The sequence below is a fragment of the Littorina saxatilis genome, linkage group LG12 (assembly GCF_037325665.1).
Source record: "Littorina saxatilis isolate snail1 linkage group LG12, US_GU_Lsax_2.0, whole genome shotgun sequence".
Taxonomy (NCBI): Eukaryota; Metazoa; Mollusca; class Gastropoda; order Littorinimorpha; family Littorinidae; genus Littorina; species Littorina saxatilis.
Genome location: NC_090256.1, coordinates 74,308,041 through 74,330,745, shown reverse-complemented (window position 1 = coordinate 74,330,745; position 22,705 = coordinate 74,308,041). Strand labels below are relative to the sequence as shown.

The 22,705-nt window shown below is 42.5% G+C and overlaps 1 protein-coding gene across 3 annotated transcripts in view; it reads right to left on the bottom strand.

Annotated features, from left to right (window-relative positions):
* LOC138983240 (cytosolic purine 5'-nucleotidase-like) overlaps nucleotides 1-22,454 on the bottom strand; it is a 248,483-nt gene extending 226,029 nt beyond the window's left edge. Inside the window, exons 1-3 of one of the 3 annotated variants that reach the window (XM_070356662.1) lie at nucleotides 22,325-22,454; nucleotides 20,908-21,047; nucleotides 19,289-19,362 (exon numbers count right to left, since the gene is read on the bottom strand). In XM_070356662.1, coding sequence (XP_070212763.1) covers nucleotides 19,289-19,362; nucleotides 20,908-21,026 — 193 coding nt within the window. In that variant the 5' untranslated portion in view covers nucleotides 21,027-21,047; nucleotides 22,325-22,454. Of the gene's footprint in view, nucleotides 1-19,288; nucleotides 19,363-20,791; nucleotides 20,830-20,907; nucleotides 21,048-21,914; nucleotides 22,012-22,324 lie in introns of those variants that run through there. The other 2 variants (XM_070356663.1, XM_070356664.1) reach the window with 2 other exon arrangements.
* Between the last annotated feature and the right edge of the window lie 251 nt (nucleotides 22,455-22,705).

Below are 22,705 nucleotides of genomic sequence, written 5' to 3'. Positions count from 1 at the left end.
AAAATCTGTTCCACCCACTAATTAAATAATATATGCTGCTTTACGTATCTCTCTCTCTCACACACACACACACACACACACACACACACACACACACACACACACACACACACACACACACACCAATAAACACAATAAACACAAAAAGTCCCCCTAACACACACACACACACACACACACACACACACACACAACGAATGCAAAGAAGACAGCCACCACAAAAAGCGTCTTTGATCAAGCCATAAAGAAACACTATCATACTGACGATCGTCACTAATTCTCGCTTCAATCTCGGCTCAAATCTCAACACTGTGATTGTGTCAAGCAGAGGAGAGGCACTTGGCCACAGGAAACGGGGGTGTTGACCCTGCTCTTATCAAGCCCTGATTTCTACCCCATATACCCCACTAAGGCCACCCCTAGACGATCGCTTTCTGCACTCTGACCCCTCTTGTCTCTTCTCCTCCCCTCGCCCAAGCCTCCATAAACAGAGTGGGGGTGTGACAAGTATGATTTGGTGGTAGCGAGTGCACTGCTTACACAATGATTACCGTGCTGAGGGCCTCAAGATGATAATGGGAGTTTGAAGTCATCAAAGCTGACGTTAAAACTTGGATGATGCAGAGTAGTATACACCCTACGTACCGGGTGTCTGGGAACACCTCCGCGCGGAGGGGTTTTGCGGCCAGCGCAGCAAAGAGAAAGAGGAATTTTTTTCTCGGGCTCGCGCGGCGGCAAGCACTGTGTCTCTATATACTGGATGGAAAATGTACGACTTGAAGCACGTGCATATTAGAACCTGGAAGTCTGCTGGTGATCCCCGCTGAACATACCGGTTTTAAACATCAGCGGCAGGCATCAGACTATGAAAAAACCCACTGTCGAACAGTCAGTGAAGAAGAAGAAGAAGAAGAAGAAGAAGACGACGAAGAAGAAGAAGAAGAACAACAACAACAACAACAACAACAACAACAACAACAACACCAACACCAACAACAACAAGTACAAGAACATGTACAAGAACAACAAGAACAAGAACAAGAATGAGATTTTAGATGGAGATAAATCGAATTAACTAAACAGTTCTGTTTATGCGTGATGTGTCAAAATACACTGCTCAAGTTCTCTGAGAAATCAATGACAATAACAAACAAAAAATTACAAGAAAGACACTGCATACAGGTAACATATCACTGAAGGGTAGAGAGTAAATGTTCATGATCACAAATCTTGTGCACTGGGTGCCATCCAAGTCAAATGTGGGCCTCCACAAATTAGTTATTTAAGCATCATTTTTCACTGCTGGGAAAAACAATCGGTTTAATTCATAGCTGCAAACCGCTAACAGTGCATAACGGTAACATTTAATTGAAGGTTAGAGAATAAATGTCAATAAACGCCAATCTCGCGCACTGGGTGCCACGCAAGTCAAATGTGGGTCACTACAAATCAGTTATTCAAGCATGATTATTCAATGCTGGGGAAAAACTATCGGTTTAATTCATACCTGCAAACCACTAACAGTGTATAACGGTAACATTTCATTGCACTGGTCAGAGAGTAAATGTTCATAACGCCAATCTCGCACACTGGATGCCATGCAAGTCAAATGTTGGTCACTACAAATTAGTTATTCAAGCATCATTTTTCACCGTGGAAAACAATCGGTTTAATTCATACCTGCAAACCGCTGACAGTGCATAACGGTAACATTTCATTGAAGGTTAGAGAGTAAATGTTCATAACGCCAATCTCGCACAGCACACTGGGTGCCATGCAAGCCAAATGTGGGCAGCTACAAAACATTTATTTAAGAATCCTTTTGACTCATCTTGAACACGCGGCCAGTACAACTGGCTTTGACACGGAACGATTCAAGGGGGGCAATCTCAAGTCATCTGAAAGAGGGAAATCCAAACGCAATCCGCCTTGTTCGATTTTATGGGCTTGGACGATAGAGAAAAATAAGAAAAGCAAAAGCTGGAGTTTAGTCTGGACGAAACTGCTATCAAGAACGCAGAATTGATTTTTTCTGAGTTTTTTTTAGCCGTAAGCGCCATGTTTATCGGAGCAGAAAACTCTTCCAGAGTGAGGCCCCTTTGTTGGTTTCACTGCGGTGAACAGCAGTTATGAGAAATTCGAAATGAGAAATGGCGCTTACGGCTAAAAAAAAACCTCAGAAAAAATCAATTCTGCGTTCTTGATAGCAGTTTCGTCCAGACTGGACTCCAGCTTTTGCTTTTCTTAATTTTCTCTATCGTCCAAGCCCATAAAATCGAACAAGGCGGATTGCGTTTGGATTTCCCTCTTTCAGATGACTTGAGATTGCCCCCCTTGAATCGTTCCGTGTCAAGGCCAGTTGTACTGGCCGCGTGTTCAAGATGCCTTTTGACTCAGGTCAAAAATGAGTTACTTCCCTTCGGGTCTCATTCTATCCCTGACAGGATGCCTTGGTTTCTTTCTGTGGGTAAGAAATCGATTTTTTACATATTTACATCTTTTTGTAATGTGTTATGGATATAAGCAGATTCGCGATCGTCGATAATGATTTTTCATGGTGTTGTGTAATTTTTAAATTACAAAGGAATTATTATGTAAGACAGTTTCAAGCGAGCTATCTTTCGCGGGCGTATTTACTGTGCAAACAACTCTAAAGTGTCACGTGATAATCAACTTTATTTCGGCGCGCGCCGGAGCAGACGATTTGTTCTGTAACCAGTTGAGAGTGATGCAACCATATATCACGGTCTCCTTCCGACAGCAGTCTCAAAATTTCGACTTGTTTTGACCTTAGAACGATGTCTTTATCATAACTGTGAAGAACAGAACGGATATCACTGTCGAAGTCGGCCAATCTGCAATCATTTTCGTCTCGCGAACACTGATCTCAAATTTAGATCAGTGCTCGAGAAAAACATATGGGAGATAACTCTGTATTCTTGTTTTAATAGATTCGCGCAATAATTTAGCATGCTGCCAGAGAGAAACTGGCGATAGCCGTCGACCGATGATTATCAGAATGCCTTTTGACTGTGGAAAACAATCGGTTCAATTCATACCTACAAATCGCTGAAGTTAATGAGATTTGTAAAGAGGTTGAAAGCAGTGGAACCAGAGAGGATGAGAGATTCACAAATGATGTTCTCACCCTGCCCTCTTTGAGATGAACGTAAACGGAAAGTGGAACGTGAGAGAAAGACAGAGAGTGTCTTTTTTACCGTCGCCACAGTCCATGCACAGATACGGCTGTTTTAAGCACCGGATATGAAAATCTAGAAGATTTTCCCAGGTGATTAGGGTGAAGAGGAGTAAAAGTTTTCTGAACAAAATGAAGTTTAAAACTGATACGAACTAGGGGTACAGGAACATAAAGTTCTGGTTGTACCAGATCGACTTTGATGGGCAAAGTTTTATGTCGTTATCTGAGCATCAAATCATCATAAAGCTTGGCTCAAAGACGGTTCTTTGTGGAAAGTGGAATACAAAATACATATATTACAGACAGAATATTCTTCTCTTAAATAATGAAGAATGAAGAAATACACACGTGCACGCAGGTACGCACGCACGCGGACACTCGTTTACGCAAGCACGCACGTACGCTCGCACGCACACGCACGTACACGCACGTACACACACACACACACACACACATATTGGTTATAAGAACGATCATGCAGCCTATTTCTAAATCAATCATGAACGATTTGCACTGGACTTTCTTCCACACACATTTCAACATTTTCCCCTGTATCATAATCTGCGTTTTGTGAAGGCAAAGTATCTTTGATCATCGCAAAATATATATATACAGCCTGCATTCTTTCTTTCTTTCTTTATTTGGTGTTTAACGTCGTTTTCAACCACGAAGGATATACAGCCTGCATGGTCAAGATTAACTTCAGTCATTAACATCAGATAATAAAATCAACAGGGGTCGAAGCTGTGTAACAATAAAAGAAACGGTTATGTACGGACTCCATCATATTGTATTTGGGTCATCCTGACCTCAGGTCAAAATGAGTTCGGCTCATTCTCTCCCTGACAGGATGCCTTGGTTTTCCTTGTCTGGCGAGGAAATCGATTTTTTTAATATTTAGATCTTTTTGTAATGTGTTATGGCTATAAGCAGATTCGCGATCGTCGATACTGATTTTTCATGGTGTTGTGTAATTTTTAATTTACAAAGGAATTGATAATTATGTAAGACAGTTTCAAGCGAGCTATTTTTCGCGGCTGTATTTACTGTGCAAACAACTCTAAATATGGCAAAAGTGTCACGTGATAATCAACCGTTTGGTTTCAGCGCTCGCTGGAGCAGACGATTTTCTGACAGTGATGCAACCATATATATATTACGGTCTCCTTCCAGCAGCAGTCCCACAATCAGTTTCGACTTGTTTTGACCTTAGAACGATGTCTTTATCATAACTGTGAAGAACAGAACGGAGATCACTGTCGAAGTCGGCCAATCTGCAATCATTTTCGTCTCGCGAACACTGCTCGAGAACAACATATGGGAGATAACTCTGTATTCTTGGTTTGATAGATTCGCGTAGGACTTTAGCGTCCGGTAATAGAGATAACTGGCGATAGCCGTTGAGCGATGACTGATCAGAATGGTATTTGGGTTACAAAACTTACATGTGTTGCAGAGTATTTGACGGCGGTAGTACTGTATATACAGTGGTACCTGTGGTTAAAGGATACGATTTGGATCAGCCATTGGCTGTACGACTGTGATGCGTTTGACCAATGAGATACAATTCTATTCTGGACATTGTGATTGGTTGTATTGACGCTATTATGTGCTGTTTTGTACGGTACGGTTTGAGATTGTTGGCAGATGTAAGCAGAACTGTGACTGACTCAGCGCAGGTAGAATTTGATAGATGATCGAAGAATGTGCTTCGTACTGTTGGTTTAAAACAATGTTTTATTCATGTATTACATATGTTCCCAAAGTTTACATTGACATGAAGTGAAAACAACAACAACCCTACAGCTTGTGGCGGTGTCTTCAACACAAACTTACAATCATAGATAAGCACATGGCAGACAGTCAAGTACTTACACAATGTGCAAAAACACAACACCAACAACAGAGAAGGGAAAAGATATTTAAAAAGTTAACACACATATACACGTTTAACCAGAGTATGCGTAAAGAATGATAACCGTCCAAGGAAAACGGATTTAAGGACATGTATTCAGACCGGGGGGAGGGGATTCTACTACGGTTACAGCTGGCGCGAAAGCGACACTAAAATGAATTGAAGAATACGCTAGCCCGCTTTCACCAAAAAGCCGAGGAACTGATCTCTGGTAACAACGATGGCCCATGTCACAGTCCCCAAGGCGTTAGAGTAAGTGGGGTCGTCCTCAACCCCACAATAAGTTCTATACGTCTTAACTTAAAAAAATATACTCTTAAAGTACCATTATGAATTCATAGGAGGGGCATTATGAGGCTGCTTTGCATAACGTGCTCGAGAAAAGATATTCAAGGTACGCCCGCGATTTCATATTTTGTTGTTATATGCAAATGAGGACGCGTGTTTGGCGGGCTGTCCTCGAGTGCAGGACCTTTACCCACAATGCAACAAAAGGCAAGATGGCGGCCGAGCAGCAAGTGCCACGCCAGAACCTCGGCCAATAAGTGTGAAAGGAACAAATGTGACAGCCAATACTCATGAAAGCCGTCAAGAAGCGTACAAATACATGATCATAATGCGTTCTGTATGCAGAGAGCGATGCCCCCGAGGGATGAAAACTGACACAGGCGTCTGAAAGTGGCAGGGAGTTTGGGTTTACAGTTACACACCCTCTGTAGAATAGGAGGAAGTTCTCTCTCTCACCCTCTCTCACACACACACACACACACACGCACGCTCACACGCACAGTCACACAAGCACACACACGTACCGTCACACACACACACACACACACACACACACACGTACCGTCACACACACACACACACGTACCGTCACACGCACGCAAGCAAAAGCACACACACACACACACACACACACACACACACACACACACACACACACACACACACACCAAGCTAAGAGCGGTCAATGAGAGATTGGATATTGCAACACTCTTATGGGGATAATTATGAAATCTGATCTCCATGCCCTAATTCTCGCAGATTCAAACTCTGATAAAAAAAAAAGGTGACAATCAATATAACACTCATGCTACCCTACTCGCAGAGAAAGTGGAGTGTTGTTGTTTGTGCTTGTTGCTCCTGCTGTGTTTGTAGCTTCTTACTGACGGTCATAGTGATATGGAATGTTTACCACGTTCAGTGCCATTCACAGAGCATTGGGTAAAACTATTCCAAAGAAATGACACCAGCATTCCAAGAGAAAAAAGCTAGAACGGGTAGTGCTAGGTAGACAAAAACAGACTGCAGAAAAATTAAAAGTGAATCCAGACCAGCGAGGCTCACACAAGAAGACTTGGACGAAGAAAATATGGTAGAGGAGAAGAGGACGAGCAAGACAGCAAAATAAGCAACACAAACTAACCACAAACGGCAATTTTGTTACCCCCCCCCCCCCCCCCCCCCAAGTATACAAGTAAAGATGTACTCGAAAACTACCAAAAGAGACAAGACATTTGTGGATTCGGTGACTTCGCAAACGAAGACAAAAATAGTTCTTTCGGGTGCCTTTGGCTCACATCTGCGCAGCTTTATTTAGAGAGAGAGAAAAAACAGCATGATGAGTTTTCAGTACACTTTTTAACATTTCCACCTGCATTTCTATAACCGTTTCACCTCCTACGATTCTGTGGACAGGAAACGTATTGACAACTGTTATATTGTGCAACGGGATATTTGCCTTGAATTGTGTGTACATTCTTCAAATAGCTTTTACAAACAGTTGCTTTCAATGCCCTGTCTAAAGGCTCGGAATACCCTCCATATTGAAAACCCACTCTTTCACCCACCCACGTGCGCACACAAGCAAACACACACTCACACACACGTTCACACACACGGACATACACACACACACCGTGTAACAATACAAAGAGGGTAACCGCAAAGTCTCAAAAGCAGATTTCTATTTAAATTATGAGTTGAAAAAAAATGAAAATCGTACCCGCTTATCAATTTCCCAACCCCGCCCTCTGCATCCCCCCCCCCCCCCCCCCCCCATCTCCGCAAAACGCAAAGCAACCAGCTTCCTACGTATCGTTGAGCTAGAGAAGCAGGTCATGACTGAGAAGCAATATCGTTCAGTGGCACTGGAGATCCATCAATTTATGGTTAAGCCAGCTCAATAAATCATTGATAATTACTTCAGTTTCACACAGTACATGTACTTCATTATTCTGATGACAACTGAAACTGCGTCGCTTGTTGAAATACATGTAGCAGCAACAACAACAAAAACTGCGCTTGAGAGAGAGGGTGGGAGACAGAAAGAGAGACAGAGAGAGAGACAGAGAGAGAGAGAGAACGTGATTCCTTGCTAAACTCATGCCTCAGTTCAAACGTCCTCAGTTTTCCTTCGACAGCCATAAAGATAATATTGCTCGACAAATAGCCTTACGGGGGAACGCTCGGGTCAGCCTTTCCTCCATAAAAGACGTATTAATGGGATTGTAATCCAAAGTATTTCACTTCATGGGCTCCTTTGGGCAATAAACAGGAAATGCCGCAGACGATTTGCATCATTTTTGGCAGGAAAGGTAACAACCAACTCTGTCTCTCGTAAGAAGGAGAGAGAATAGAGATGTCCGAATCTCAATATCGTGCCAACTCATCATAAAATGTCTTGAATCATGTCCTCAGAATATGCATCAATGGCGTAACCTGCGCAAGAGATTCAACCTAAGATCACATCCGCGAAGCATAAAACACTCAGCCGCATGAATTATGCATAATCATGAATCTCGGCAGCTAATGCGCGAGCCACAAAGCGTGTCAGTCTCAACAGCTCAGGTGCAAATAACGCAACTCGTAAATTCTCCGACTTGACAATGAGCCTGAGCCTTAAATCCGCTAAGATTACACGAAGGAACGGGATTTTGTTATCAAGGTCTCTAAACCTCCCCCGCCCTAAATACGGCCCCAACGCCATCTCTTGCGTGCAGTGCATTTCACTGTGCTGTAATGCGGACATGACATTTCTGATTCTCCAAGGCAAGGAGTAGGTAAAGACACCGTTCATAATGATGGCATGGGTACAGGAACTAAAAGGTCCTTGCCTCTTATTTTCAAAGTCTTACGCGTCCTCCTGCAAGCACTGGACTGAGGTGCACGAACCGAAAGGGGGCGCCACCCAAACGGAAATGAACAAACCGCGGGGTCTGATTCGTTGAAATCACAACAAATCTCACGTTCAACCAATCCAACAGCGCGGCTGGCTCCCACCCGGTTGGTAACTCTCTCGGCCACCTCGGTCCAGGTGTCTTGCCCACAGTGCACAGAGGCCATAGACGTTTGAAAAAGACATCGCATTTCTCGACCGAAAAGGCTACGCTATTTTTGTTGTTGTTTCAGTTTTGTTAAACCAGAGTTTACACTCTTGTTTGTATAAACCATCATGTGGTGATGAACGCAAAGTCAGTAAAAAAAAAATAATAATGTAGTAACCTCGCATCCAGAACTTGGCCTCCCCTCTTATGTCATTAATAGATCCGTCCAGGCCTTAACAACAATCCTTCCACTATTGGACACAGAGCCAAAAGCGGCCTTGCCCCTCCCTGCAAAGTGGGAATTTGTTGCCGCATATATATATGTTTTGTCAATCTGCCGATACTTATTCAGAGACAAAAATACCACTGCACAAAAAGCAGCGACACTGTAGATGTTTGGTACACTGTGCACAAAAAGCAGCGACACTGTAGATGTTTGGTACACTGTGCACAAAAAGCAGCGACACTGTAGATGTTTGGTACACTGTGCACAAAAAGCAGCGACACTGTAGATGTTTGGTACACTGTGCACAAAAAGCAGCGACACTGTAGATGTTTGGTACACTGTGCACAAAAAGCAGCGACACTGTAGATGTTTGGTACACTGTGCACAAAAAGCAGCGACACTGTAGATGTTTGGTACACTGTGCACAAAAAGCAGCGACACTGTAGATGTTTGGTACACTGTGCACAAAAAGCAGCGACACTGTAGATGTTTGGTACACTGTGCACAAAAAGCAGCGACACTGTAGATGTTTGGTACACTGAGCACAAAAAGCAGCGACACTGTAGATGTTTGGTACACTGAGCACAAAAAGCAGTGACATTGTAGATGTTTGGTACACTGTGCACAAAAAGCAGCGACACTGTGGATGTTTGGTACACTGTGCACAAAAAGTAGCGACACTGTAGATGTTTAGTACACTGTGCACAAAAAGCAGCGACACTGTAGATGTTTGGTACACTGTGCACAAAAAGCAGCGACACTGTAGATGTTTGGTACACTGTGCACAAAAAGCAGCGACACTGTAGATGTTTGGTACACTGTGCACAAAAAGCAGCGACACTGTAGATGTTTGGTACACTGTGCACAAAAAGCAGTGACACTGTAGATGTTTGGTACACTGTGCACAAAAAGCAGCGACACTGTAGATGTTTGGTACACTGTGCACAAAAAGCAGTGACACTGTAGATGTTTGGTACACTGAGCACAAAAAGCAGTGACACCGTAGATGGTTGGTATACTGAGCACAAAAAGCAGCGACACTGTAGATGTTTGGTACACTGTGCACAAAAAGCAGCGACACTGTAGATGTTTGGTATGTGTCCAAGTGGAGGGATCCTCTTATTCCATGCACAGGACGAATCTATGGTGGCTGGCAAGTTGGTTTACACAGCAATACTCCTAACGGAATATTTTTAAAACTAAGTGAGGTGAGATAAAACAGTGATAAACACATATTTTTGGGTGGCTGTGCTATAAGATGCTGAACAGAGGGGGGCACTCCTCTTTCTTAATCCCCTTTCAATTTGGAGTACATTTCAACATTTTCATGGTGGGTATCTGTATCCGGTCACCTACTTTCCGTTCTTCATTGATGACGTAAGAGGGGAGGCCTAGTTCTGAATGTGAAGTTGGTACATTATTTTCAGGGGCTTCACGTTCGCTACACGTGGTTCCCTCACAGCTCGTCCACACACACACGTCCACACACACACACGTCCACACACACACACGTCCACACACACACGTCCACACACACACACGTCCACACACACACGTCCACACACACACATGTCCACACACACACACGTCCACACACACACGTCCACACACACACGTCCACACACACACACGTCCACACACACACGTCCACACACACACACGTCCACACACACACGTCCACACACATACGTCCACACACACACACGTCCACACACACACACGTCCACACACACACACGTCCACACACACACGTCCACACACACACGTCCACACACACACGTCCACACACACACACGTCCACACACACACACGTCCACACACACACGTCCACACACACACGTCCACACACACACACGTCCACACACACACGTCCACACACACACACGTCCACACACACACACGTCCACACACACGTCCACACGTCCACACACACACACGTCCACACACACACGTCCACACACCCACACGTCCACACACACACGTCCACACACACACGCGTCCACACACACACATCCACACACACACACGTCCACACACACACACGTCCACACACACACACGTCCACACACACACACGTCCACACACACACACGTCCACACACACACGTCCACACACACACACGTCCACACACACACACGTCCACACACACACACGTCCACACACACACACGTCCACACACACACGTCCACACACACACGTCCACACACACACGTCCACACACACACACGTCCACACACACACACGTCCACACACACACACGTCCACACACACACACGTCCACACACACACGTCCACACACACACACGTCCACACACACACGTCCACACACACACACACGTCCACACACACACGTCCACACACACACGTCCACACACACACACGTCCACACACACACGTCCACACACACACGTACACACACACACACGTACACACACACACGTCCACACACACACGTCCACACACACACACGTCCACACACACACACGTCCACACACACACGTCCACACACACACACGTCCACACACACACGTCCACACACACACGTCCACACACACACACGTCCACACACACACACGTCCACACACACACGTCCACACACACACGTCCACACACACACACGTCCACACACACACGTCCACACACACACACGTCCACACACACACACGTCCACACACACACACGTCCACACACACACACGTCCACACACACACACGTCCACACACACACGTCCACACACACACGTCCACACACACACGTCCACACACACACGTCCACACACACACACGTCCACACACACACACGTCCACACACACACACATCCACACACACACGTCCACACACACACACGTCCACACACACACGTCCACACACACGTCCACACACACACACGTCCACACACACACGTACACACACACACACGTACACACACAGTCACACCGTGCACACGCACGCTCACGCAAGCATATGATACAGCTTGTGTGCGGACCTGCAAGCGCTTATCCCCCTTTGCACAAAACAAAGATTCTGTTATCCATGTCAGAGTTTGATGGTTTATAAAAACACAAAAACACCTGACATACATCCCTAAAACGGACTATGACTACCCAAATGGCGGAGGAAACAGCCGTACGCGTAAAAGCCCATTCGTGCCTACGAGTGAACGTGGGAGTCGCAGCCTACGAAGATAGAAGTAGAAGATGAAGAAAAAGAGAAAAAGATTTAAAGATCTGAGAGTCAGATTGCCAGCATTCAATCTTAAATATCTCCTATCAGCGAATGAATCTAGTTAGGCCAGGCTTATCCATTCTGCCACACCAGACGAAGTGACCTACTTAGGGCAATGGAGAGAGCAGAATTAAATTTCATTCTTACGACTTCTTTAATAGCACAGACAGGTTTAGGACTCCGGGTATCCAGGATGTGGGTGCTTGACAGTTAAGAGCCGCAATAACGGGTATAGTGGCAATAGCCACAAAACGGCTGGTTAAACGGGTACATTCCTAACCCTGGATTCTTTATGACAATATCAAGCCCACCTGTTACCCAATAAGCGGGGTACCCTGTGGTTTTATTTTCCTCTTTGAAATGAACCTATAGCGATAGTTCAGGTTTTCCGATCATTGAAAGCTGTTTTGTTTGCAGTTGAAACTGCGTCTGTTTGTTATTGAAATTTATCTTCGTACCTTGTTCAGAGCGACAGGGTGTAAGGCTCAGAGAGGTTAGTTTACAGAGTGCCAAAGTCACAGGAAATAAGTGTTGCATTTATCTAATAATTTGTGGAATGTGCAGCTGAGATAACTCCTTCAGACCTGTTTACCCTAAACCCGAGGCAAGAGTACTTTCCAAAAAAGTTGAGTGTATTTTTCAAAAAGTTGGTGTACTTTGCAAGCAAAGCCGATATGGGCTAGGGAAAATGTACGCGTGGGTGCAAACGTGTTTGTGTAAGAATAGCATGTCTTGTGAACACCTTCAGAATTTAACTCCTTCCAATACAACAGGGATAAAACAATTTTATTTACCTGTCAGTTTATAGCATTATAACCAGTGTCTACCAAACAGATTGATAATGAAAAGATGAAGTTCGTGAAATAACATCTGCGGTTGACATTGCTTCAGCGCGGACTAGCCTTTTCTTCTGGCAGGATTTGCTTTTCGGGAATGAACTTCATAATTCCTTGGCAGCTTTCAGCGGATTTCTTTGCAGCAATCTTGTCCAGGTGAGTTCACAGGCGGAAGGTATCGTCCACTGGACTACTACTATCACAGAAAGACTACAAGGTACGTCACTGTGATAGTAGTCGTCCAGTGGACGATACCTTCCGCCTGTGGTGAGTTTTGGAACTGCAGTGTCGTTCGATGTCATATTTTCCAGCATGGGCAACGGAGAAATCTGATTTACAATACTTGCAGTGTGCATGACTTTTTCCCATAGTAGACTCCACAATTCCTGGCTCTTTCTTATATTTCTCCCAGAAAATCTGCTGCTTCTGCTGTTTATGGAGGTCTCCCTATTGACGTCATCACTTCGTGCGCACCGGGGTTTGGAGGGCAAGAGGTCACCGCGCCGCTTAGCGAAAACATGGAAGCGTGGTGCCGATCGCGAAGTTTCGCTGCGGCGATTCCGTATTTGCGTCGACGATTTGGTTAAATTTCATTCAAGATGGTGAATACTTGTTGCATAATGTTTCCTTTTTATCCGACACCTGAAAGACAGTATTAATTTGATTTGATGGGGTTGTTATGTACAACTAGAAACACATTTTTCATTGTCTGCGATGTTCTGCCTAGCATGGGTGTACAGTTTTATGCAATTCGACTGAAATGTGTGATTGAAAAAAAAAAATGCAACACTATTTACTTTTGATCTCAAGTCTGAATCTTTTTTTTTTTTAATTGGATACAAAAGTGTACCGACAAATCAGAACTTGTGAAGATAGCAAGGAACTCCAGAAGGATTTGGACAGTTTGGTCGACTGGGCAGACAAGTGGCAGATGCGCTTTAATGCAGATAAGTGTAAGACATTACAGTTGGGTACAAAAAATCAGAAACTTGTGTATGATATGAGAAAACCTGGCAGCGTGGACAGGGTTGATCTGGAAAGCTCAAGTGCAGAAAAGGACCTTGGAGTCAATGTAGACAGTGAATTGAAATTCTCAAAGCACGTGGAAACGCAAGTCAACAAAGCAAACAGAATCCTGGGTCTCATTAGACGGTCTTATGAGCACTTGGACGCAGAAACGCTAAGACTTCTCTTTGTTGCACTTGTACGGCCTCATCTGGAGTTTGCAAATGTGGTGTGGAGTCCCCGACTCGAGAAAGATAAAAATTTGATTGAAAGTGTATTAAGAAGAGCCACGAAGTGTATTCCAGGGTTGAAGACCTTGAGTTATGAAGAGCGCTTGAGAGTTTTGAAAGTTCCAAGCATGTGCTATAGGCGTATCCGGGGAGACATGATTGAAGCATACAAATTCGTGCATGGATACTACGATTGCAAGAACCCACTGGAGCTGAATAGCCTTTGTAATACCCGTGGACATCAGTTCAAGCTCAAGAAGAAACGATGCAGAACAGCTCTCCGACAATCTTTCTTCACGAACAGAATCATAGACACATGGAACTCCTTGGACAAGAATGTGGTAGAAGCGCCGACAATGAACAGTTTCAAGAATCGTTTGGACAATGCACTGAAAGATTATATGTATAGCCCAAATGTCAGTATGCCTCTCACTACACCAGCCAAGAAAAAGTTGATAGAATAGGCCACGGTCAAAAGATCGTGTAGGTTACCTAGCCCAAAAGTTAGGCTAGGATAGCAACTGATTCAAAAGATCAGACAAAGGCTTAACAGCCTAAGTACCAGTCTGATAACATAACATAACATAACATGTGCAGTTTTATGTTATTTTTGTATTTGACTGGTATCTACCTGATTTGAAACTGTTTACAGTGATGCTAAACCTGAACAGAACTGTGTACAGTTACTTTTATGTTTTTTGACAAGTGTGTGATTTTAAACAAAAACAACACTGTTTATGTGGATGCCAAACCTGAAACACAGTATTAATTTGACTTATGTATCTGTATGACTTGTGCTGGCGTGCATGTGTGTAGTTACTTTTTTTGCTTCCTGGCTCAAGTGTGTATTATTCAAAACATTTTTCTAGGGCTCAACACTATTCCTTATTTGATTTTGAGATCTGATGCTAAGTGTGTGGGTGTGTGTACAGTTCTTTTCTTTTTTACACTTTGACGGTATTGATGTGTAAACTGTTACCATTCATTGATTCTAACCCTCAACAGCAGTATTAATTTGGCTAATGATTGGAAACACTAATTCACTTATTGTCTGAGATGTGCTTTTTGACTGAAGTGTGCAATTTGAAACAGATTCAACACTGTTCATGTTGATGCCATAGCTTTTTGACTGAAGTGTGCAATTTGAAACAGATTCAACACTGCTTATGTTGATGCCATAGCTTTTTGACTGAAGTGTGTGCCTTAATCAGTGCTGGTTAGCATGTCTTTACAGTTTATGATTTTTTATTTAAGCATGTGATTTTAGTAAGAACTAATCAATACCTTGACAAGTGTGTGCTTTAAAACAGAAACATAACTTCTGTGGATGCCAAACCAGAAAAACAGTATTAATTTTACTTATGTATCTATCTGATTTGTGCTGGCAGGAATGTGTGTAGTTACTTTTTTGTTTTTGCTTTCTGACTGAAGTGTGTATTATTGAAAACATTTTCAAGGGCTCAACACTGTTCCTTATTTGATCTTGAGATATGATGCTTAGTATGTGGGTGCATGTACAGTTCTTTTCTTTTTACACTTTGACAGTATTGATGTGTGAACAGTTATTGTTCATTGATTCCAAACCTCAACAGCAGTATTAATTTTGCTAATGATTGAAACACCGATTCACTCGCTTTTTGACTGAAATGTGCAGTTTGAAACAAGATTCAACACTGCTTATGTTAATGCCATAGCTTTTTGACTCAAGTGTGTGCCTTAATCAATGCTGGTTAGCATGTCTGTATAGTTTATGCTTTTTTTTATTGAAGCATGTGATTTTAGTAAGAACTAATAAATACATTGTTGTTGCCGTAACGTTTTTGTTCTTAAGACTTTTTTTTTTAAGCTTGCGTGTGTCTTATCTGAGACATTTCTTAATTGTGAAGAATCTGGTGAGTGATTGTCAGAATGAGTGTGTATCTGTGTAATGGCTCCTTTGTTTAGTCAACAAAGTTAATATGTTGAGCCCAGCTGTCCTAAACGGAAAAATATGTGTCTGGTTTGTCTCAAAACAGTAACGTTTCACAAAATTGAACAAAACTGTTGAAAACACACCTACTGGAGCTAACAAAGGCAGAGATTAGGTACAAATCAAAAGTAATGTGTTAAATATCACACTCACACCAGCTTCACATTCACAGAGTGACAGATTGGTAAAAATTAAAATACATATAATGTGTTCAACGCTTTATTTAACTGAACTGTCATTGTCAACATATATATAAAAATTAAAAACAAAAAACACGTAACACTGAATTCAGGGAAATTTTTAGTTACTGTCTTCAGCAGCACTAAAGTAAAAAGAAATAGAAAAAATAAAAAAGAAGAACAAAAAACACACACACACATTACACATTTACAGGTTCACAATAAATGTTCTAAGGTAATATCAAAGTAAGCACTAAAGCAGACACCAGACTTGATCCCAAAAAGGAAAAAAGAATCGCTTCTCCAAACATAAACATACAAAGTTAGAAATACCATTTCTCGAATAACAATGAAATGAAAACTCACACACACTGAAGCAGAAATAATAGGTAATCTAAAACTAAAGAGCTTCACACATAAACATACAAAGTTAGAAATAGAACTACAAGTTCTTGAATAATAACAAAATGAAAACTCATGCACACACTCCCGAATCATCGAGCGGCGCACTGACGCTAGCCGTTCCGCTTCTTGCCCTCCAAACCATTTCTGCGTATCACGTGACACCGCTCCGAAGTACGCAAAAGGGAGACCTCCATACTTGGTACAGTCATCCGAAACGGGCACATTTTTCCGCTTCATTTTGCCACGATTGTCCAGACGATCGCACGTGCCAACAACTGAACAAGGTTTCCACAGCTAAAGACTCGCTGTCATGGTTATCTCCCTTCGACCGAAACCGGTATCAGTTGTACCATTCCGTAATCAGCACACAAACACCGGAAAACGTATTCTAGACTTTTTCTTATGCGTATTTTGTGCGTGTGTCGCGTATTTGCGTACCGATAATAATTTGGCGTACAAAATACGCCCAAATCGTACTGGTAAACAGGTCTGCTCCTTCAATGTCCGAAAGGATATAACCCACAGACCAACAAAAGTTAAATATCGCCTGAACAGCAACAGCAACACTTACCCTTTGGGACCCTACTCTTGATCGACACAAACTTGTCTGCCCCCCCCCCCCCCCCCTCCCACTCAAAACTCCAATACAATGGAGCCCCTTTTAAGACCTCCATAAATCTGAGAAAATCAAGTCTGACAAAAGGAGTGAGTCTGAAAATGGGGATAAATTTACAGAGGTTATGAACAGAAAATCAAAAAAAGCAAAGGGGAGGAATATTAAATTGGGGAGTCTTAAAAGGGGGGGGGGGAGGGGGGGGGGTTACACTCTAATAAATAATGAAAGAATCATCAAAGTTGAAAAGAGTCTCCTGGAGAGCGAAAAAGAAGAAGGGAGGGGTAGTTATGTGTGGGGAGGTGGGGGGAGGTGTGTGTGAGTAAGGGAAAGGATCGGAAGACGGAAGAGGAAAATAAGATGCCGATGAAAAAGTTCCATATTCTGATCTATCGGCCAATTTATCAAAACAGAAATGATTTGTATTGATGTTTATATGACTGCTTTGAGGTTGTTTTGTATTAAGAAAATATATATAAAAATTAAAACAAGTCGCGTAAGGCGAAATTACAACATTTAGTCAAGCTGTCGAACTAACAGAATGAAACTGAACTCACTGCATTTTTAAAGCAAGAGCGTATACTCGTAGCATCGTCAGTCCACCGCTCGATGCAAAGGCAGTGAAATTGACAAAAAGAGCGGGGTAGTAGTTGCGCCGAGAAGGATAGCACGCTTTTCTTTATCTCTATTCTTTTTAACTTTCTGAGCGTGTTTTTAATCCAAACATATCACATCTATATGTTTTTGGAATCAGGAACCCACAAGGAATAAGATGAAATTGTTTTTAAATCGATTTCGGAAATTTTATTTTAATAATAATTTTTATATTTTTAATTTTCAGAGCTTGTTTTTAATCCAAATATAACATATTTATATGTTTTTGGAATCAAAAAATGATGAAGAATAAGATGAACGTAAATTTGGATCATTTTAAAAACAAATTATTTATTTTACAATTTTCAGATTTTTAATGACCAAAGTCATTAATTAATTTTTAAGCCACCAAGCTGAAATGCAATACCAAAGTCCGGCCTTCGTCGAAGATTGCTTGGCCAAAATTTCAATCAATTTGATTGAAAAATGAGGGTGTGACAGTGTCGCCTCAACTTTTACAAAAAGTCGGATATGACGTCATCAAAGGTATTTATCGAAAAAAAGAAAAAAAAGTCCGGGGATATCATTCCCAGGAACTCTCATGTCAAATTTCATAAAGATCGGTCCAGTAGTTTGGTCTGAATCGCTCTACACACACACAGACAGACAGACAGACTCACACACATACACCACGACCCTCGTTTCTTTATTTGGTGTTTAACGTCGTTTTCAACCGTTCAAGGTTATATCGCGACGGGGAAAGGGGGGAGATGGGATAGAGCCACTTGTTAATTGTTTCTTGTTCACAAAAGCACTAATCAAAAAATTGCTCCAGGGGCTTGCAACGTAGTACAATATATGACCTTACTGGGAGAATGCAAGTTTCCAGTACAAAGGACTTAACATTTACCACGACCCTCGTCTCGATTCCCCCTCTACGTTAAAACTTAAAAAAGCGGATGTGATAAGAAGCAATAATGGCATGGGAATACAAAGCAGACGCAGGGGCAGCAGAAGTAGCATCAAAGATATTCGAATGCAAAGTAAAATATCTTTGGTAGCATGCAGTATGAAGAAAAGCACTGAAGAATAGGCAGAAGACTGCCATACAGCCTGAAGACATGAAGAACTGGAATACATGTTTAAGAAATGTAATAGGTAAGGTTGCAGGTGTGTTAATGCTAGAATCAGTCATATAGCAGTTCAGAACCGTTTCAAAGTATATTGCATATCCTTTTGTCACTGCTGCTGCCATTGTTGTTGTTGTTGTTGTTGTTGTTGTTGTTGTTGTTGTTGTTGTTGTTGTTGTTGTTGTTGTCTTCATTGCTGCTGTTGCTGTCTGGCTTGGCAGATGAGTGCACAAATGTGTTCCTGTACACGGTACCAGACTCACTTTGCCTCTGTGCATCTACCTCTATACATTCGCAAGTCTGTTCTAAATATCTGTGTAGAACTTACAAAGGACAATACAGCCAGCAAAACAACACACACACACACACACACACACACACACACACAAACACACACATGCGTACACAGACTGACACACACACACACACTGACCTGCAAGAGTGTAGTCCATGTCGAAGCCATAGAACCCAACCTTCTCCAGCATGAGACTGCGATTCACAAATACTCTGGAGAAGAAAAAAAACTTCAGTTTATTTTCTTATAGTTTCTACAATCAAATAAACCTCTAAAAACACACAAAAGTCCACACCGAAAGATAAACATGACCAATATCATAGCATGCCAAGAGGCATATTTTTTCTTTCTATACAAGCAGCTCTTTAAGCACAAGTTTCTGTGCTTATTTGTTTCACCTATTCTATAAACTCATGAAAACACAAAAAGAGACACACATAATTATACACAAACACAAAAGTACCACCAAAATCACACACACACACTAAATACACACACACGCACCCACATACACACAAACCTGTACGCGCATACACATGTGCATAAACACATGCGCATACACACACATGCAAAGATACCCACACACACACACACACGTAAACTTCTCCCCCTACCCTTAATATACACTGCTGTACAGTACATAATACGCACACACAGTCTCTCTCTCTCTCTCTCTCTCTCACACACACACACACACACACACACACACACACACACCCATAAACACACACTAAAACTTAATACCTAAGTAAAATACAGGTACACGTACAATGTGCAACAATTCTAAAATCAACACAAAAATACTTCTCCCAGTCAAGAAAGATTTGTTTGTTTGTTTGTTTGCTTAACGCCCAGCCGACCACGAAGGGCCATATCAGGGCTGCTTTGACATATAACGTGCGCCACACACAAGACAGAAGTCGCAGCACAGGCTTCATGTCTCACCCAGTCACATTATTCTGACACCGGACCAACCAGTCCTTGCACTAACCCCATAATGCCAGACGTCAGGCGGAGCAGCCACTAGATTGCCAATTTTAAAGTCTTAGGTATGACCCGGCCAGGGTTCGAACTCACGACCTCCCGATCACGGGGCGGACACCTTACCACTAGACCAACCGTGCCGGTCTAGTCAAGAAAGAACTATCATAACAACATTATAACTACCTGTAACAAAGCTTACAAGTGTCATAATCACAGTCAGTTCTTTCAGTTTGTAAATTAGTTCTCTTTGTGTGTCTATTTTTCTTTCTCGGTTTCATACTAAAAACAGCACTTTGACTTGTACTTTTTCTTTCCAATAACACACTAGATTGATAAACACAGGCCAATAAGCAAGTCTCAATCAACCACAGTAAACAATCAGCACAGGGACATCACATGCACTAGTCCACAGATCAAATGAATCCATGCAAACTCTGAAAATGGTCTTTTCATACCATGATAATGTTCACACAGTGCAGTAATAGACAAAGAATTTCTAAGCCCATTTTTGTGGCTTCCATACAAGAATAGAATAAATAATACCATTCCCAGTTTAAGAGACAAAAATAGCACAAAATCTGATTTTTTTTGCCCAGAATATACCCCATTTTATCTCATGCCCGAGGTAAACCACAAGCTACAAGTTTCAGGTTTTACCTTTTGCTGGGTTCGCGCTTGTACATGCGAGGGTTGATGAGTCTTTTTTGCCCAGAATATACCCCATTTCATCTCATGCCCCAGGTAAACCACAAGCTACAAGTTTCAGGTTTTACCTTTTGCTGGGTTCGCGCTTGTACATGCGAGGGTTGATGAGGCTGTATGAGCGGGTCGCCATAGACAGGGGTTTCCTCGCCACCACCTTCTCCCCTGACTCTTGATCTGAACTGGTCATGGTTGTGAATTAGCGTAGATTCTGCAATCAAACAAGAAACATTTGTGGGTATTGTACAGCAACTAGTTCCTAGCAAAGGTAATAATTATATGCATTACCTGTAAAGTGCAGTGTTGTTCCCAGAACCAGACGACAATAGGTCAGTTGGACCTGGATTCAAAATACATATCGGTTAAAATGTCCTGGCCGCAACAAAATTGTTGTGTGTCACAGTCAAAACTATCGGACATTCGACCAGCCTGGGGTCAGAACAATTGGTCAGATCAAAATAGTATGCATAAATGACCAAAGACCGAGGCCTAGGAACCACACTGAAAGTGAGCTCTTATAAACAGCACACACACATTGACTGGCTCTGATTGCATGATTATCGCTGCAAGCCTGTTTAAAAGGTCACAATATCAAGTGTGATGTCCTTTTGGTGCATTATTTATGAGTGGTTGTGGCATTTCTATTGATGAAAACTACTCTGCACTGACACGAATGAATGACCCCTGAGTTAAATAACACTCACAGAGCGGTCACATTGTCTGAAATTAAAGCCCAGTGGTTATAACTTATATATATACTTAATGAATCCTGCAGGTACCATGCTCATGCAGTTTAACTTTCCACAAGCGCAGCCACCAGTGCATGAATGAATTAACAGACTCCCCCAATTAATCTTTACTTAACAGAAGAAATCAATCATCTATAGCATTTGCTGCAGTCCTCTGGTACTGTACTTTCTTACAGAAACTGAGAGCACCTGTTGTTTTCCAGTGCAGTCACTAGATCTACCTACCACTACGAGTGTAAACCAACACAACTGTGATTTCCTTATTCACCATCAACACGCGCACACCTCTGATTTACATATCAGACCATACACTCAAAAATATCACTTACTGTCAGTGTCACAGCGAAGAGCTTACTACCAACAAAAGCGAAAAAAACTAGATAATACAGAAATTCAGTCTATCTGTGAATGTGGCAATCCACCGGCTTTCTCGTATGACCGTGACCCACGTACTTCAGAGACCTTGACCTTTGCAACCACAGACAGATCTATGTATAATATGTTTTCTCTAGACAGGCTGTGTTACTGGGATAGCATAGCCACAGGGGGGGTGTTTTGACCAAACTTAATGGAACGCAGAAAGTGAAATGGAAAGTTTGTGAGGTTGAGGAGTGACATTTCGATGGGAAAACTCTGTGCACATGCAGGCTTTCGCGCTGCTAGCTCCATGAATATTACAGCGAAGACAATTATTAATATGGCTTAGAAGCTACGGATGCCAGTGTATCGCTTCACTTACTTGTGAGGCGTGCAAGGAGCGTTTGTAATCGATCGATATTCTATGTAAGCCGAGTGGTTGTGCAAGGCAGACGATTTCCGCAGTGTTTACTTCCTGTAAGGGGGAACAACTCTGCCAAAACTGACATCACCTGAGCCACCGCGAAACCAAACCTCTCCCCCTCTCTCTCTTTTCGCTGCCTGCAACCACCACTGAATCGGTTAGCCTTGCGGGACGCGAAACGGCGTATTTCTGTTTTATTCATGTGTTTGATTGTACCAGTTCCGTGTTTATTCTTTTGTTGACGGTATCATGCTTGTCAATTTCCAACATTATTTTGCTCAAATAGTTTCTTTTCTTTTTTTCTTTTTATTGGGGGGGAGAGGGGGGGGGGGGGGGGGG